This window comes from Chenopodium album, chromosome 15 (genome assembly GCF_948465745.1).
Source record: "Chenopodium album chromosome 15, dcCheAlbu1.1, whole genome shotgun sequence".
In the NCBI taxonomy this organism is placed as follows: Eukaryota; Viridiplantae; Streptophyta; class Magnoliopsida; order Caryophyllales; family Amaranthaceae; genus Chenopodium; species Chenopodium album.
The window spans coordinates 40,660,507-40,679,880 of NC_137848.1; the positions used below are offsets into that span (position 1 = coordinate 40,660,507).

A 19,374-nucleotide genomic window follows, 5' to 3' on the forward strand; every position below is an offset into this window, starting at 1 on the left:
AGCATGAGTTTCTTAGCCATTATCTTACAATGAACATTGTAAGCCTCATACCTTATGTTGTCAGTCCAGGAATAGTAAATCTGAGGGATCGAATTAACGACCTCTCTTACATTGTAGTCGTTGAAGTTTCCTCCTCCACTTCCTAATGCCCCAATGCCACCTCGACAGATGGCACGAAGACATTCACACAAGTTGGTTAACTCATATTGCCTGAACCTTCTTTTCCAACAATTTGGAATAGATTCTAAAATGAGATTCCTGATTTTCTCTGCATCCGAAACAATTTTCGCATGCCTTTCAGGATCATAACCTTCAGTATACTTGCCCTCAACAGGTATGTATAAACGAGATTCAAGCTTATGGCTTATGAGAACATTTCTCAACTCGTTCTCCCATTCCTTGAAGTTTCTGAGATTCAGCCTTAAATTTAGTTTCGTTGGCAAAATAGTGTTGTCATTATAATTATTCATCTACAAACAAAAACAAAACGAGGCAAAGTTCATTAATTATGTTTAATAATTTTAAAGTACCATAAACGATTTAAATTGGTAACTTTAAAACATTTATTCAATATTAAAATGATTCCTATTGAATTAAATGATTCCAAGACCCTTTATTTGTGTAATAGTTGACCAGACTGAGGCCCTACCATCAAGCATTACATTTTCAAGGTGAGTAAACTCTTTACTGATTACAACTATTTGTAATTCTTGGTTGAATAATTAACCATCACATGTTTAATTATTACATTTAGCTTCAAGGTTCTAAACACTTTAGGTAACCTTGTTGAGTATAACCAATTAAATGTGTAGAACGTGATCTACCCCAAATTACCTACAATAACAAGTGACACTCTGCTGAGGCCGACCCATCACTCATGATCTAAGGATTGTTGGGTATTCAATTGGAAAAGCAACCTCAATATTACTGGGACCTAGATTCAATTATGTTGTGATTATTTAGTGAACTCTAACGCATCATCAATCAACATAAAATAAATCTAACATGCATAATCTACTAATGCATAAATAAAACATGACATAGTATGGCCCCTTAATCCTAAGAAAACTAATAGCAGAAAAATGCTCCCACTTGAATCTTCATGGATCTCATCCACCTTATTCCTTTGGGCCTCCACTCCATTGGCTTCTTGGATCAACTGCAACCTATAATATTACTCTATTCTATCTACTACTTAAATAAAATAAAATAAAATTACAAAAATACTTAACGGTACGCAGACCGTATTTAGATTACAAAAATACGAAATGATGCGCAGATCGTATTTTGAATATATGGGTCATACTAGTCTATATATAGCAATAAATAATATCATATATTATAAAGTGCCACATAATAAATCACTCATCATGCTTTCCTAAACTACAACATCGAATGATCATAATTAAGGAAACATGGCACAAAATATCTCATATTTTTAATTAATTAATTACTGCAATTAGATAATATCATATATTATTTCTAACCAATCATAAAATATCATATATTTTATTTTAGGTAAAAGATAGAATCAAATCATATTTTAATTATGGAAGATGAATCATATTTATTTTCCATGATTATCCTAACTAATTTAGAAGATTCTATCCTAATTGCTAGTCAATCACATATTTTAAATCAATTATTATCTAAAATTAATTATGGGATAATCTCATTAAATCAATCATTATCCAAATAGAATCTTTTGCTCCATAATTATCCAAACTTAACAAAAATAACAACTTTAATTTTGTTAATTATCTTTTCAAAATCAAAACTTATCTTTTAATTTTTTTTTTTTTTGAAATCTGATTTTTTTTTAAAATAGGTGCGCCAGCCACCGTGGTGTGGCCAGCCGAAGCACAGCAGCAGCACACGCAACTGGTGGTGCACTACTGTGCTGCTCCTATTCGGCTTCTGCCCAGCCCCCGCACCCTCTTGGACCACCACCGGTGCGGCAGTCGCCATGGCGGCGCCACCTAGCCGCGGCTGCCGCACCCAAAACCCCTTTTTGTTTTTTTTTTATATTTTTTATTTTAATTTAAATAAAAACAATTTTATTAAAATTAAATTAGTGTGGTCCTAATTTTAAATCAAATCATATTTAATTTCAAAATTAGAGTTCTTCATGAATTTAATCCCAATTCAATTTAACTTTTAAATTAAATAATTTGATCATGAAAAATTCATAATTTAACATGAAATCAAATAGATTAAATTCTCTAAACATAGAAATTTCAAATTAAATCAGAACCAAAAACACAAATTTCACAAATTAGGGTTTATGATTTCGAAATTTTCGAAATATTAGGGTGGGGGGTTTGAATTTTTTTTTAATAACATAGGGCAATTTTCGGATCAATATTGGAGCAAATTAAACAACTTTTAATGATTCTATATTGTTAAATCACATTTAATATAATGATTGAGCCATAATTAAATTATTCTCCCTCCTAATTGAATTAAAATTGTGGATTATCAAAGAATTAATGTTCAATATATGTACATGCATAGGCTAACTAATACCACTGTAGGAGTTTATAGGTACAAATGCGGAAAACATGAATCATATTCATATAGCACCTAATCCAAAGATCATGCATAACACATAAAGAATTAGAATTAATACCTTTGAAGCGTGATTCCACAAGTGATCGAACAAGAACAAAGGGAGATAAAGAGCCCCAAGCGTGATTCCTATACTTGGTCCACAGGCACAGACTAAGACCTCTACTAATGTTAGTTAGTCGCGATCGAACTCTTCAATCGACTTTCTACGGAGAAGTATGAACAACGAATTAGTCACGAACCACCACGAACGCCACTAGGGGTGACCGGCCGCAAGTCCAGGGGGGGAGAGGGGTGCCATGAGAAAGAGAGAGAGAGAGGGAGGTTAGGGTTTTTGGGATTTTGGTTGCCTTGATTCACAATTCACTGTAAGTTAATTGTGACTTAACTTTTCAACCCTAGGCATGGATCTTATTTATAGATCACATTTCTAAATAAGAGTCCATGACAAAGCCTAATTCCTAATCCTAATCAAACTACACTAGCCCAATCCTATTCATGATTAGTTAAATGCTCATAAGGCCCATTAATGGGCTTCTTACTTGCTTAACCCAATACCTTTGTGTGTGACCTCATAAGATCCATTCTAGCGGGTTTTGGACTATTTTAATAGCCCAAAGATCATCTTTCATAGTCTAGCAACAGATGATGACGCCCCAAGAGAATGAACTTATTATCTCCATAATAGTGATCCTTGATATATCTAGTAATTGCACTTATCGAAGACACAACTCCTTCATTTTCAACCACTTCTAATCATTTTTAGCCTTTTGTTGTTGGCACAAAGTTGTTCCTCTTGAAAAGTCCTTGAAATTAGGCTCAAGAATCACCCAATTCGGAGTTATATACTATGAGATGTGACTTCTGCAAGATCTGACTTTTTATTTTCAACGTGAACCTTCCCATGAGCTTTGCTATTTTATATTGTTTTGCGGTTAACTAATATCTATTTTCAATTTATGATTTTTATAAGGTTTCATATTTGATGCTTATTTAAAATAATCCATATAATGTTTATTTAGGAGATAGTTCATGGTTGTAAATTTAGGTGGAATAGTTGTAAAGATCAAGGTACGTACTCGTGGCTAGATCTTTAAATATGTGACTTTATACAAATGTGTTTTGTGTTTTGAATGATGAACTATGTTTGAATGTTGAACAAGGATTTATGAATGTTTATGAAATAAATATTGTGGAATGTTTTATTGTTTGATATTTGGAAATAATTACAATGTTCTAAAAAGTTGTTTATACACTTACTTGAATTCAAAAATCATTTTAAAGAACAAATGTTGTTGAAATCCCATATATGGGAATTGAAAGGTTGATTTATCAAAGATATATATTGGATTTTTATGACTCCCACTGTGCGGAGATAAAATTGAAGACTATGGGCTATGTATGACCTAGTTTTTCCCCTTGATAGCACTATGTAAGGAGTTACTAGCTTGGGGGGTGTGCACACTTAGGTGGAAAAATGGTTTACGAAAACATTGATCTTCCATTTCTATTGGAATCTGTTTTGAGAAAGTCGTTGGTTTTGAAATGTTGATAATTTTTGGAATGTTTCTAAATGTTTCTAAATGTGAAATTTCTATTTTTTGAATAATTGTTATTTATAAATGATAAATCTTACGAAAGCATGTTTAATTAAATAACTTGATTTTACGTATCTACCATTGGTATGTACTTAGCATTTTTGCTAATACGTATTTCTCTTTTGTTTTGGCTTGGCCCTACTTATCATTATGATAAGTAGATAGGTGATGATGACTCAACGTGATCTAAATGTGGCATTGGGGATGAAGGGCGATAATCATGTAGTCTAGGTTTCATGGTTGACATTTTGCATGAAGAGGTCTCATATGGTTCAATTTTGAAAGCTATTATTACTATTATTATCAATATATAAAAGTTAAGTATGTATTTTCTCCGCTGCAAGTCTGTGTTTTGAAAAGCCTTACGTAATCACGTGGCGGTAATGCTCCTAAATTACCCTCTTAATCAGGTTTTGTAATCATTATTATTAGAGAGTAATTTGGGGGGTTACAGATCCCCCTCCTCTTGGTGTGTACAAGCTAAATACAAATGCTGCTCTCTCAAAGGATGACAAGATTGGGCTTGGCATGGTAGTCCGTGACAACTGTGGTGATGTGATGATGACTAGTGGCAGACCAGTCACGGGGGAGTATAGTGCCTGCAATGCTGAAGCTGAAGCCCTCCTGTTTGGTCTACAGTATGCTTATGAAGCAGGTTTTAGAAGCCTTATGATTTCATCTGACTGCTTGCACTTGGTCAATCTCCTGCAGCTGAAGACTAAGGAAAAAACTCCCACGCAATTGATTATAGATGACTGTTTGCTGTTTGCGAATTTGTGTAATCTTAGTAATTTTAATTTTCATCCTAGAGCTTGTAACAAGGTGGCTCACTCCATCCCAAAACTCTCCCTATCTCTGTTAGGGGAACAGATTTGGATGGAGGAGTGTCCACCCTGCTCTATACCCTTTGTCATTTTTGACAAAGTGGCTTCTGCTATTTAATTAAATCTTGCAGTTTGTGTCAAAAAAAAAAAAATTAAAGTTATATAACTAATCTAAAAACACAAAGTAACCAACTTATACACTTATACTTTGTATTTTGAAATAAAAATTATAAACAATGAAAAATGTACGATGTTTCAAATGAGAAAGTGAAAAAATAACGATAATGTATCCGAAATGAGCATCCAAATTTCATCTCTTGAAAGGGATAATTTTTATCACTATTAACATCATCAACATTTTTAATAAAGAAACAAACAATTTTAGTTTTTTTTTATTAGAAAAATTAAAAAACGGGTAAATGGATATGGGTCCGGGTCTAGGGGCTAGACCCGAATCCAGATCCGTTTTTTTCAATAGGACCCGGATCCGACGGGTCTAAAATTTGAAGACCCAGATCCGTGAAAAATGAATCTAGATCCACGGATCTAGGTGGGGGTCCAGATCCACTGTCATCCCTACTTATGATTTGGCAACGACTATGGGTCACTCCTTTTACAAAGATACATTTACAAAGTTAACACTAACAATTTTTAAAACATGGCTACAATATTAAAATAAGCTCTTTTTGCTTTTTGTGGGGCTTAATCTTCCATTGTCTCATCCATCATCATCTCTTGTAGGTCATCTTCATTATCATTACTTTCATCATAGTAAACATAAATGAGATTTTTGGGGTTCCCTCTTCTATGCAAAGTTTTTGGACACATTTGGCTGCATATGACTCATCTTATGTTACAAAGATGTGTTCATTCTCTTCTAAGGCTAGAAACTTTCTAGCTTTAACTTCTTCAAGATAATTAATTTAAGGATTGATTCACCATTGGCTACTCCTTCTAAATGAATTTTAACCATTCTGGAACAACTACGGTGTATTTCCTACATGCATTATGGCTTGGGGTTCTTCTTATATTGCCAAGAACTTATATTGAGACATTAAGCAATATTAAAAAAAAAAAAAAAATCCATATGCTCTTGCTTCATTAGGATCTCTTGCTCATTTTTGCGCGCTGATATTTGACCTTTCGATGAATATCTTTAAATGTGATTAAGTAATGTGGAGAACTAACCCTTTCTTCAACTACTTCAATGATTGCACATTGCACTTGGTCTTAATCAATTCTCCTTTGTATCTACTTGCTTCATAAATTCTTCTGAAAGCATATTTTATTTGGAACTTGCGAGTTTTCAAAAGAATATTATATTATTATCAAGAAATGGTACAATACTATGAACCATTTCATAATTCCAGGCTCTATAGTATTCATTCTACAATATATGTTGCTACCCATTTCAGAGTATGTGGATACAATTGCCAAATAAAAGTTTGTGTTGAAGATTATCCTACTACCCCATAGATCAAAAACATCATATAATTTGTAAGATCTTGATACCACTAGATAGTTCCAAAATCTAAAGTTGTTATCTCTTACTCCGTTTTATTTTTTATTTTTTTTATTTAGTATTATATCCTAAGTATCCATAACGAGTCACAATATTATAACCACTATTTCATGATTAAGAAACCTTCGTATTGATATGTGACAACATGATAATTTTTTATTAAGTCATCTCTAAATCTCTTTTTTATAATACGATCATGACCTAAACTAAGGCTCAAGTGAAGAGTGCTAACTTTTATACTCATACCAATTTATCCCTTGCATTAATTTTATACCAACTAGGGCAGCTAACGCGCGCGATGCGCGCGGAGTGGCTTATCCTTTCTTGATGTTTATATTAGGTTGTGTTTAAACTCTCCACGACATTGGGGTTTTAGAGAAAATAATTTGATAAATTAATGGAATGAGTATATTGGATTGTGTTTAAACTTTTTGTTTTTCCGACAGAACTTTTCCACTTGTTTACAAATTTTCCTCAAAAAACATTTATACAGTTATTCAACAATGCAATATTGCAAAAACTTCTACAAACTTAATTAAGAATAGATTAAATATAATTAAACTATCATAGAGAACATATTACATACAAATAGAAGTAATTTAACATTGCATATGCATATAATAATGGAAAAGTTTTTCGGAGCATTTACTATTTGCAAGTATATACTCTCACCTAACCTAGTAATTACTCTACATAAATTATATAGGATTAACTATATGAAACTAAAAAAAGAGAAACAGTTACACCCAACTCGCATAAACATTAACATTTAGGCAATCAAGGAAAATATAGTATCAGCTTGCATTTGCAACTTTCTTCCAAAAATGTGAATTTGGTTATGCAGTAGAAAAAGTTTTATGCAGCCCCAATTATAGCCTTAAACCCTTGATAATTCCCTTGACTTCCTTCTTGCTTTTTTCCCTTTTCATCATAGTCAGTTAGGTTCCCTTCTTAGTACATCTACTTCGACAAAATAATCAGATCATTGGTCTCAATGTCATTTATATACAATTATATGTAAGTCGTTAATTTTGATCTTCGATCACAAAAAAAAAAAATAACTTTTTGCTTGTGCGGTTGGTAAAGTTGTCATGCAATTAAACTATAACCTCCATTAAATATCAAAATTTTAAATTTCATGATTTCATTTTCCTTTTAATTAATTTAATTAATTAAGCAAAAAGATTTTTCAAGCTCATCTATCTTGTAGAGTTATCTTTTTTATTTCAATCATAAGAGATGAACTTTAAAATTTACCTATAGCATAAATAAATAAATAAATAAATAAATAAATAAATAAAAAGTGCATAAATGTAAGGAGATAGAAAGCTCAACACTCATTATTACATTTGTACATGTGGAAGGACATAAATGTAAGAAATAACATATGAGGGTAATAACGTAAATAAACATTTTGAAGGGCATATAGGTCCATGCACTATTCATAAGCGCAATCTTCTACTTTTTATAAGGTAGGGATATATCATAAGAGTGCTAATTTTGTTAATTGGCCGTAAACCCGTGAAGGCCGTGATTAGTCTGGTCTCCTGAAAATTTCTTTCCCGAGTCCCGACCAAGTAACCCGACCCAAACGTAACCGTGGAAACCTCTCTGTAGTCTGTACATTTTCCTTCAATTTTCCTTCCCAATTTCCGATACCTTCCCTGTACTTTGGGCGTCCGTTTACCTAAAACGGTGTCGCTGCCCTACTTTCTCTCTCTCCCTTCTTCTCCGATCTCTCTTTCTCTCTCCTCTCCTCTCATCCGCCATTGTTGTCTGCTTATCGCTTTTTTCGACGCTTTCTGTTTCATCTTTACCAACGACAATTATTTCTACTTCCCCTCATTTTCGCGATTTTCTGTATTTCGATTTCCTACTTTTCGAAAGTCTCAGATTTTTCTGGCGCTCCTTTTTACGACAGATCGCTATTTCACTCCTTTCTCTTTCCTTTTTGCGAAGCTTTGAAATCGTCGAAAAACCATCTTCATATTCTATTAAAAAAAATTTAATAGTTCATTTTCTCAGGTGGGTTTCTTCAATTTTGATTTCTGATCTGTAAAATTGTCAATTTCATGAACTGGATTAATTTTTGTATGTTGTTAATTTCTGGGTATAATTTATTTTTGAAATTGGGATTGAATGGTGTAGGATTTAGCTGCTGAGCAATGGCTGGGGAACCTGATAAGAATGTTGAGAGTGTAGCTGAGAAATCCACCATTGTTGCTGCTGGTGATGAAAAGGCCAAAGATGAGAAGAAATCAAAAGATGGTTCGAAGAAGAAAAAGGAGGAGGGGTTTTTGGCCCGATTGTGGAATGGATTATTCGGGTCTCGAAAAGACGATTTCGAGCGAAGGCTGGAACGAATTTCGAAAGAAGAGAAGATTATTATCAGTCGAATGAGAAGGAGAGCTCAAAATTGGGGAAGTTTGAAGCGGAATATTATTCTGTTTTCTGTGCTTTTGGAGGTGAGGCTTTATTTAATCTGTGTTTTTGGGCATTTTTGTTGTAGGATCATATTTGTTTTTACTTATTCATGTTTTAATGCTTAATATTATGAATAATGTTTGCTTGTATTCGATTATCCGTGCGCAATTGATCGATTTTAGGGGCTGATATCATGTTAAATGAAGTTGAGAATATAAATCTAATGTTTGCATTGCTCTGAATGCTACTGTTATTGAGAGATATCGTTTGATGTGTCAACTGTTATGATGCTATATGATTGTTTGCATATTTTGGTATACTTGATCATGGTTAGTTCAGCATCTTCTGATTGTTATGGTGGTGGTTATACTTTGTTTTCAGATTGTTGCTGTGGGTTATGCTATCATGACGGCAAGGACAGCAGAAAACTGGAAAATTCGGGCTTTTCGGGTTCTGCCAATGTTTCTTCTTCCTGCTATATCTGCTATTATATTTTCAGGGTTATCAAGCTTCATAAGCATGCGTAAGTTTTAGTAATTGTTGTTAAGTATGATGCAATATTGAGTTCTAGTTGTCCTGGTTGTTAAACTGTGGATTTGCATTAATTTTGGTATTGTGCTCTTTGATTTAATCAACGCTCTGGATGCTGGTCTTAGCATACGTCTCTTTACCGTAAAAAAAAATCAGTTTAGGTAAGTTTCAATCGGGTCCAATAAGTTCCAATAAATATTAGCCACTCAAGTTTACTCTTCTGAATAGGTTCAATAAGCGTACCCTCTTCGAATACGTCTAATAAGTACAGATTAGATGATTTAGATCTAATAAGTACAGATTAGATGATTTAGATCTAATAAGTTTAGATAGGTTTAATTTATATTTCAGGTGAAGAAAGTGAATCTATAATGTTTATCTATGTGATTGTCTGATATACACCCTCTCCCATGTTATTACTTTGGTTGTTGAGAATGTCGAATGATAGTTGCAACATAATCTTTGTGCATTCACATATATATTCAGATGGTTGTGAGTAACATTGTAGGCTAAATTTGCTACCCTTAACCCATAATAATATTAATATAAAACATTAAGCCTACTTCCTTCAGTTATTTATAGAAGCATGGTTTACATTTTTTAACTACTGTATTTACAAATCCTACTTTGACTATCCTTGATGATATATAATTTAAGTATTAATATAAAACATTAAGCCTACTTCCTTCAGTTATTTATAGAAGCATGGTTTACATTTTTTAAATACTGTTTTTACAAATCCTACTTTGAAGCCTTGATGATATGTAATTTAAGTAAAACATAGTCGTGTGGGATTTTGTTGGAATATTCTTAATTTATATTTCAAAATATCACATATTTATAATTTTCACTCACTAGTATTTAAATTATAAATATAATGACAATCGAACTATACATTGGCAATTGTAAAAGTAGAAGTTTTTGCATATGGTTATGCAACTCATGTGCCTTAATCAGGAAATTTTCATTTTAATACCCGAGGTTGAAATATTGGAAGGGTGGTTTTCTCTCACCAATGATGGGATTAGCCTTCTTATACTCTTTGTAATTTAGAGTTAAGACAATAAGAAGTTACAAATTATTTGATGCTAGGATAATCATGTTCTATATGTGAATGCTATGAGATAATGCAAGATATGTGGACGATTGGAGTGCTATATGGCCAAGAAGAGACATTCTCAAAAAGACCTCATAAAATTCGGGTAAAAGATAGATCTATCCTGTTGTTTTGCTCATAAAGGCCTCAACACAATTATTTGAAAAAACACAGTCAAACCATATTTGTAAACACAATAATGCTAAAAAAAAACTGTGTAATGGTGTAAAACTGTCATGCTTTTTTGAATGCGTGGACAACTTTTAGGAGCATCAAATTAAATTCTGGATAATATGTATATTGTGGTCGTGCATACGGGGATATACTTTGGTCTAAAGATAAGCAAATGCCAAACATGTGCTAATTTGCTCTCTTAGTTAGACCATCTTACTTTAAACACAAATGAGTGAATGACTATAGTGTGATTGTGACATGTGACTGTTTGTGTACATATAAGAAATATTCTTGTTAAAAAGCTTCATTTCTGAAGGATACAGCAAATGCAGTGTTTATTTGTAATTCTTTTACTGGGTTTGTGAATGTGCATCTAATCATAGGATGTCTCTTGTTCCTTCTTGCTTTCTCCTTGTTGCTTTAGAATACTTTTGTTGAATGAACATTCTAGAGGTAGATGTCCTGTATTCATCTAAAGAGTCAAGACTATACTAAATTATTTATTTTGGTGCTTTCCCTCTTCAGAAAGCTTTCTGTTTAGGTTTCCTTTCAACATTTTTTTCGGAGTTGCATTCTTTTTTCTTTTTTTTTTTTTTTTTTTTTTTTTTTTTTTTTTTGACAGGAGAAGGGGAGGGGTTTTTGCTGATTTCTATTTACTTGTATTCACTGTGAAATGCTGCTATCTTTTCACAGCAAGAATATTCCTGATGTTTCTGTTATACCTCTTGTTGATTTTGCATATTACACCTGTCATCCCACATAAGTATTTGGCCTCATTGAATCAACAAGGTTATTAATGATCTTTTGAAAAATATTTATGCAACAAAAATAACCTTGAATAAAATTTTAAGTGTATGGATTATTATTAATGTTATACGTTCAACGATTTTTAAAGGTCATTTTTGGTTGAATAGAAGATTATGTTATCGTTAATTAATTCATTGGAACCTTAGTTGGGAATTTGTCATTGATTAATAATTTTTCTTGTAGCTAATAGAGACTCTTTGAAATTATACATAAATAAAAGGCTTTAAACATTAGGTAGCAGGTAATGGTAACATGCTTGCTATAGCTGAAACTTGTTTGCTGGCAGATGTTTTAGCCCTTCTAGGATGTGACTTGCCAAACTTAAAGTTGTTTGATGATCACATTGCTTCCAAATAAGTATTTGACACTTAGTAGATTTTTTTTTTTCTTTCCCTTTTCCCTAATGTAAAATAAGGAGGATTTGTAAATAATGGCATAGGAATGTGCCTAGGGGTGTAAATGCATTAAGATTTGTCATTGAACACTCATATTTGTTCTGTTGATAATGAACTCAAATAATAACATAGGGATTTCATGAACAATTTATCTGTTTATGTAAATGTGGAGCTAGTGTATTATATTTATGAAAAAAAAAAAAAAAAAAAAAAAGAGTATGTTTGAGAAAAGATAATTTAGAGCTCATTTATTTTGATTATTTTTTTTTTTTTTATTTTATTAATAAAGTTATGACCAACATACTATATAAAATTTGACTACAAGGCTATTTTATTTGAAGATGTATAAATTGTAGTAGAACATAACTCTTTAATGAGCTTCACTTGATAAATAAAGGAGTGAAGCTGGAATATTCTAATTTCTAAATGAACTAAATTTGAATAAAGTTTGAATATAAGCTAGATTTTGACTAAATTGAGTTTGAATGTGGCCAGGATGATACTTGGTTTATTTTTAGGTATTTGCATCCTTATATGTGTATGCAACTTTTTTATTGACCTCTTGTGTAGGCTATCTTTGTAAAATAGCATGTTCAATAGCCTTTTGGCATTGTTGAGCCTTTTGTCACAAAATTAAAACTGTTGGAAATCTTTTAGATTAGCATTTTGTAGATTTGACCCAAAGTGCTACATTGCATAGTGTAATAGGACCAAGCACCAATATGCACTATCATTTTGGTTCCTCCCTAAGATATTGTTGCCTTACATTTGATGAGCTGTCAACTGCTAAATTAACGCCTTATAAAATAATTATTAACTATTCATATATCCTGCCAGCAAATTGCTAATGTCAATTCTTTCTCAGTGAAATAATTGCTAACTATGCTTTTGGTGTTGTGACAAACAAGTTCAGACGAAAGCTTTAAATCTTATATCTAGATATGGTAATCTTGACTATGAGTGACGTGTCAAGCTAATGGCGAGTCTTTTTCAAATGTCTTTGTTTTTTTTCAAATGTCTTTGTTCACTGTGAACTCATTAGCTATCTTTGAAGAAGACCTTTCAGTGTGTAGAGAGGAGACTTCGGTGTGCTGTTCTAAGAAGCAGGACTGGTTACAGATTCGGTTTATGGGTTTTGGTTAGGTGAAGGGGAGAAGAGGTTGCTTTGGCAAAATGCGGTGATGGCAAGTTGTGGTCTTTTGCCTTGAAAGAAATGGTTGGATTTATAAAAGTCTCTTTCGCATGATTTGCTTTGGGATATATTGACTTTGGGATTTGTGTGTTTGGCTAGAAAGAAATGGTTGGATTTTAAAAACCTTGAGTATAAGGGTAGTCTTTTATGGCAAGCTATTTTTATTAGGCCATGTGTCCCGGTGATTGTTATGCCATGTTGCTGCATTGTTTTTCTGCTCTGGCTAGTAAAGTAGTATACTTCCAAATAAACTTTTCTTATATTTGTTTTCTTGTGCAGGTGAACGAAAGGATCAAAAAACTTTGGAAAAGCTTCAGAGTGAGAGGCAATCAAAAATTGACGAGCTTAAAGAGAGGACCAATTTTTATCTAACGCAGCAGCTTATTCAGGTAGTATTATTAGATAGATTTCTACTTTTTACTGTGTCCAATATGTTGTTAGATGATGTAGGTAACTCTTACAGATTATTAGCACTTACATACTTGTAAGAGGGTGGACCAAGGGCCTAAGAAAAATGTTTGTAAATAAATTTTTGATAGAAAAAAGCCTTTGATATGGGAGGTTGCTTTGTAGTTTTCTAATCATCTCCTAGAAAAAACCCTTTGATATGGGAGGTTTTCCTGTCACAGAATGTCAGATGATTGTTGGTCCTGTAGAAATTTGTAAAGGATGTATATTGGAGAGAAAGGGTTTGAACATGCACCTTCTTGACTCAGCGGTGCATTTTTTGGCTGAGCCATTAGCGAGGATGAGAATGGAGAGAAATAGGAGCGGTGGCAGACTGACTGTAGTATTGAAAAAGAACAGGCAGCACGGTGGCCCAAAGAAAGCTTCATGGCATAAGGGGGGAGGCAATGGAGGTGGAGAAAAGGGAAATGGGATAGGAGTAGTGCTTTGGCAAGGAGAGAAGGGTTGGGGTTGGAAGTGTTGGTGATGGGATGCCGATGGGGCAACAGTGGTAATCAGGTGGGTGCAGGTGGGTGATGGACTGGCATAGTTCTTGAAACTGTATCACTTCACTATTTGAATATTTTATATAAGCTCCATATGTCTGCACTCTACAGTGGATTCCCTGGATAGTGCATAAAGTTTTGTTGCTAATTTGACACTAAATGAAAGAGTATGCTTAGCTCAAGCCTTGATGGAATCTGCATTTACTGGCACTTCATATGAATTTTAGGAAGATGAGACTAATACTTTAGCGCACCTGTAAATTAATAGTGGTATATTTGTTTTTGGTAAAATACAATTGGTATATCTGGTACTTGCTACTGTAGTTGATGCCAAGCATTGATGACTTTTAATGGAAAACGGAAAAGGATAATATTTTCTCAGAACTTTTCTAAGTAATATTTTGACCGGGCAACCTACATGAATCTGTGTCTACTTTTATACCCTCTTTTTCAATAATTCCAATTTTCCTACAATGGCAGAGATATGACACCGATCCTGCAGCTAAAGCAGCAGCAGCTGCTGTTTTGGCATCCAAATACACTGAAGGCACAGGATTGAAACTCTCTCTTCCAGAGGAGTCTGAAGTAGATGCTGGAAAAAGCAATGATGTTGAACTGGTCCAATCTAGTGGCCTTAGAAATAGGAAACAGCCACAAGGAAGAGGAACTAGCCCAGGAGGCACAACAATTCAGCATCCTGCTGAAACATACCCACAAACAGGTAGTGAATATGCCCAGCAGAACCAACAGGTTTATGTTGATCATTTTCAAGGGCAAGGAGCCACTGCATATAATAGTGGATGGTTGTCTCGGATTGCAGCAGTACTTGTCGGTGAGGATCCAACCCAATGTTATGCTCTCATATGTGGTAACTGCCATATGCACAATGGTGAGTGATATCTGCTGATGTAAATTTATGTAGCATTTCCATTTCTTCAGAATATCGTCAAATTTATTTGTCTGGTTTTGTGCAGGGCTTGCAAGTAAAGAAGATTTCCCCTATGTAACCTATATTTGCCCACATTGCCATGCTGTGAATGGGCCAAGGATCCAACAAGAGCGATCCTCTGGTAACGATGCTTCTAATATGGGCTCAGTTGTTTCAGCTGATCATGGCCATGCTACCAGAGGTGGTGTTGATTCTCCACATGATAGCGCAGTTGATGATGTTAATGGTGAAACTGTTTCTACACCTGCGCTTGCTAAAGTTAGTGAAAAAACTGAAATACCAGCAGAAGGTAATGAGAGTTGAAGACATGGATTGCTTTAATGAATGTGAAGACATTTCCTGGTTTGAATCAGTTCATTTCAGAAGGCAAGGGCTGACGGGGATGCTGATTATGAATATATATGCCTCTAGTTAGGGGTTTTTGTGATATTCTATTGTGGTTATACTACTTGTAAACGTACAAAATGTAGGATGTTTATGACTGCAATACAGGTGTAGTTTTTTCAATTGGCCAGCCACTATATTGAATTTGAGGCCAGCGAACTGAAATTTCAGTGCATCTACGAGAGCGTGATGATTATATGATGACAGTAATGAGGAGTTTTCTGTGCTGTAGAAGTAGTATTTTTGCAATTTGAATCTGCATTCTGTATGATTTGCTGATGACCTTGCTATTAGGTTTGCCAAATTACTATGCCCTATGTTGGTTTTCTTATCATGTTGAACTAAATAATAACTTGAGTTTACTAATAGGCCTATCATTAGTTGAAGGTCCCCTAGAAATGGAGGTGGAATTTGGTTTCTCAGCCGAAGAAATACATGAAACTGCTAGGTAGCAGGATTTTAAACCATGGTCCCTTCTACTCAGATCTGCTGACCCAACTGCTATGCGGGAACACTGTGACTGGGAAGTGGGCATCAGCCTAGCTTGATGCATAGTGCCAAGCTTTAGATTCTTCCAGAGGCCTTTTTGGACTGATGCATAGTGAATTGTGTTGTGAAATAATGATTCTCTTGGGAGATATACTAAGCTTACTAACAGAAGATAGTTCTAGTTTCAAGTGTCAAGGGCATGGCCACATAGCTAAACAATGTCCTAACTATTGTTAGTGAAGGACCGAACATTGCCTACTACCTCTATGCCTAACTACACATATTTGGAGGATTCTTTGTTCCATGATAACTTAGTAAAACCCATGGAAGAAGACTTGCATCATGTGGATATTTTGAGGAAGGTGTGCATATGCAGGCCACACAAATTGTTGATATGGTGCAGCAAGAGAATCTCTTCCATACTCGGTGATTAGTTGGCTGTAAGGCGTGTTGTTTGATTATAAATAGTAGCACTTATGTCATATACAACAAGCTAGTCGACGAGTGAAAATAAATTGCCAACTGTTGCTCATAAAGTCATGAGTGAGTGTCTGAGTGACCATATAAGCTTTTAGTTGGCTCAGTGAGGGGAATGACACTAACGCTATGTTTGGATAGAGAGAAATAGAGGGAAAGGAAGAGAAGAGAAATAGAGGGATGCATCTTCACTTGTTTGGATACCTAGCGTAAGGAGGGAAGGGGATGGAATTGGAGGGATCCATTTTCCCCTTCATTATTGTTATCCAAACATAGTGTAAAGTTGCAAAACAAGCCAGCAAGATGCAATGTGCAGATGTGCCTAACAGATTTTTGGGATCACACTTATTGTAATAGATGGAATCAACAATCAAAATTGTGCTAATATTATTCAAGAAAATTTAAACACCACAATTTAAGCTAGTGTAAATCGTTCTCAAAGACCAAAAAAAAAACAAAACTGTGATTTGCCTTTTGAAATGGTGTAGCCACAGATCATACACATAAACAAGGCCATTAACATGCACATTCTTCTACTGCATAAATTTACACACGAATAGTAAATTCATAATGAAATTTACATGTTTAAAGAAGTACAAAACTGCCTTTATACACTTTTGTAGATGTATATAAAACACATTGATACAATATTTACTGGAATGAACATGACTACTGCGTTACATAAACAGTGGCGCAGCTTAAAGAACCGAAATACGAGCACACTATATCTCAACTATTCAAATCTCAGCACTTGAATTGTTGTCCAACATCTTACAACTGCATTGTCATGAAACAGTCGCTGCAATTTACCCACCTATCAGAGACGGTAGTTCAAATTACACTATTACCATGACTATTCCTGTAAAGTGTGTAAACATAAATATCAAAACCATAAAAAAAAAAAAAAATAAATAATCACCTACAAATTAGAAACTGTAAGTAATATTCATATACAATGAATAAAACCCTGTAATATCCAAAAAAAAAAGAAAAATCATAGTAACATCACAACTTTAATAAAAAATTCAGAACCCAAATTTTAAAAATCCATCACAAAAGAAATTGAACAATGAACAAATTCCAAAATCACATTTACTATTAAAACTCAAATAAAAATTAAAAAAATTAATTTGAAAAACCCAGAAAAACGAAAGAAATTAGTTGGATTAATTCAGGGGAAAGCCCGCACATCCGTCATAGCCATGAGGCTCAGAAAGCGGGCAGTCTTCATCGCCGAGAGGAGTAGCCGGAGACAGTAGAGCCGCCATCTACTCAGCCGCGGGCTGAGCGGGTAGCTTTGACTGAAACCGGGCTAAACCCCAATCTGCTCAGATAAGATCAAGTAGTTTTGATGCTTTGTCTTAGGGTTTTGGGTTTCATTATATAGAACACCAGCTTCTCGTCGAATTGGGGTAATTTTGTAATTGTGTCATTTTCTTTTTAAAATAACCAAAAAAAATTGTCAACAAATACGGAGTACAATTGAAATAGTGAAAAGCTAAACGTCGCCCTCGAATCTCTAACTAATGTCCGCAAATAACCTAAATTACGTACGTAGCCTTATTATAAAAATAATTAATTTTACTACCCTACACAAAAAATATAACTATTCTCTTGAGTGTTCACCGACCACCAACGATCATGTTCAACCACCAACCACCGTAATTTCAAAATCAAACAAATAATTTAATTGTAAAATCAAATTCGTTGGATCTCATGAAAGACGGCGAAAGACCGGAAACACCAAATACGTTGCTCGCTGCAGGCTCATCGGACCATACGAAATTGGTATGCTTATTTTTATTTTATTTTTTTCAAAATACCCAGGCAAACGCCAAGAAATTTCGAAAAACCTAAGCAGAAACGCCTAGTTTTTTCGAACACCCTAGGCAGTTTTGAAAAAACTAGGCGTTCTACCTAGGTTTTTCGAAATTCCTAGGCATTTGGTTTTGAATTTCACGTATTTGTTATTATTATTATTTTGATTATATTAGTTGTGTTTGTTGTTATAATTACTTGTGTTTGCTATTATAATTAGTTGTGTGTTGTTAGAATTATAATTATTATTATTAGTTGTTATTATTATTAGTAGTGCGTTGTTAGATTATTATTATTATTACTATTTTTAGTTGTGTTTGTTGGTTCTAAACTTTTTTTTAATATTTGTTTTTATTGTTATTACTATATAGGATTCTAAATTTGAGGATGGTGAAGGTGTGGACTACAACGAACATTTTTTAACTGACATTGTGTTTCCGAGTTTTGAGGATGCTATTCTATTGGCACAAAATATTTGTCGGTCGCTTGGATTTATGTTAGTGAAGTTTTCTTACAAGAAGGATCGGAGTGGTCGGCCGTATCGATATGTGATCGTGGAAAAAAGAGCATGATAAGAGACCTAATGAACGCGATACGCAAAGACACGAAAAGTAAGGCAAACAGTTGTCCCTTCAAACTCAAGGTTGAGTATGTCAGGGGTAGTAAGTGGTTTGAAGCTCAGTTGCTTAAACGACACTCACAACCATTCTTTGGTTGTTTATCCCGAGGGACATTGACAAATTAGCGGTCTTAGTCCTGCTGCTAAGCAGGTAGTCACTTACATGACTTAGGCACAGGTGCCGCCTCGACATATCATGAGAACTCTTGTACAAAAGTTTCCCGGAGACCATCCAAACATCAGGCATGTCTACAACTGCAGAAGTAACATCAGAATAGAGCGATTCGAAGGAAGAGAGGTAATTCACCGGGTGCTTCATTTGGCCAGACAGAGCAAATACCTCACTTAGGTTATGACTGATACCAACAATGTGTTGCAACATGCTTTCATGGCAAACCCGATCATGACAAATTTGCTACGCACATATTCGTACGTGATAGGTATGGATTCCGCTAACAAGACAAAACGGTACGACATGCCATTCTTTGAGATTGTTGGGGTTACACCGACAAATCAGATCATTCTTGTTGCATACACATTTATGAGGTCGGAGT

The 19,374-nt window shown here is 34.2% G+C and overlaps 1 protein-coding gene and 1 long non-coding RNA gene across 2 annotated transcripts; one reads left to right on the forward strand and one right to left on the reverse strand.

The window, feature by feature from the left end:
• The first annotated feature begins 8,039 nt into the window (after positions 1 to 8,039).
• LOC145582226 (uncharacterized protein At2g24330-like) lies at positions 8,040 to 15,540 on the forward strand. The gene is made up of 6 exons (XM_081639232.1): positions 8,040 to 8,537; positions 8,661 to 8,977; positions 9,318 to 9,459; positions 13,411 to 13,520; positions 14,565 to 14,973; positions 15,059 to 15,540. Exons 2-6 carry the CDS (start codon positions 8,678 to 8,680, stop codon positions 15,334 to 15,336), a joined length of 1,239 nt encoding a protein of 412 aa, XP_081495358.1. The 5' UTR covers positions 8,040 to 8,537; positions 8,661 to 8,677; the 3' UTR covers positions 15,337 to 15,540.
• Positions 15,541 to 16,746: 1,206 nt separating this feature from the next.
• On the reverse strand, positions 16,747 to 17,757 carry LOC145582227 (uncharacterized). The gene is made up of 2 exons (XR_014099836.1): positions 17,303 to 17,757; positions 16,747 to 17,197 (listed from the first exon to the last, which is right to left on the reverse strand). It is a non-coding gene; the product is annotated as an uncharacterized LOC145582227 (long non-coding RNA).
• Positions 17,758 to 19,374: the final 1,617 nt, after the last annotated feature.

Coding starts and splice junctions, on each gene's coding strand:
- LOC145582226 (XM_081639232.1), top strand. CDS start 8,678: ATGGCTGGGGAACCTGATAAGAATGTTGAGAGTGTAGCTGAGAAATCC. Junction 8,978..9,317: donor TGTTTTCTGTGCTTTTGGAG/GTGAGGCTTTAT, acceptor CTTTGTTTTCAG/ATTGTTGCTGTGGGTTATGC. Junction 13,521..14,564: donor TAACGCAGCAGCTTATTCAG/GTAGTATTATTA, acceptor CTACAATGGCAG/AGATATGACACCGATCCTGC.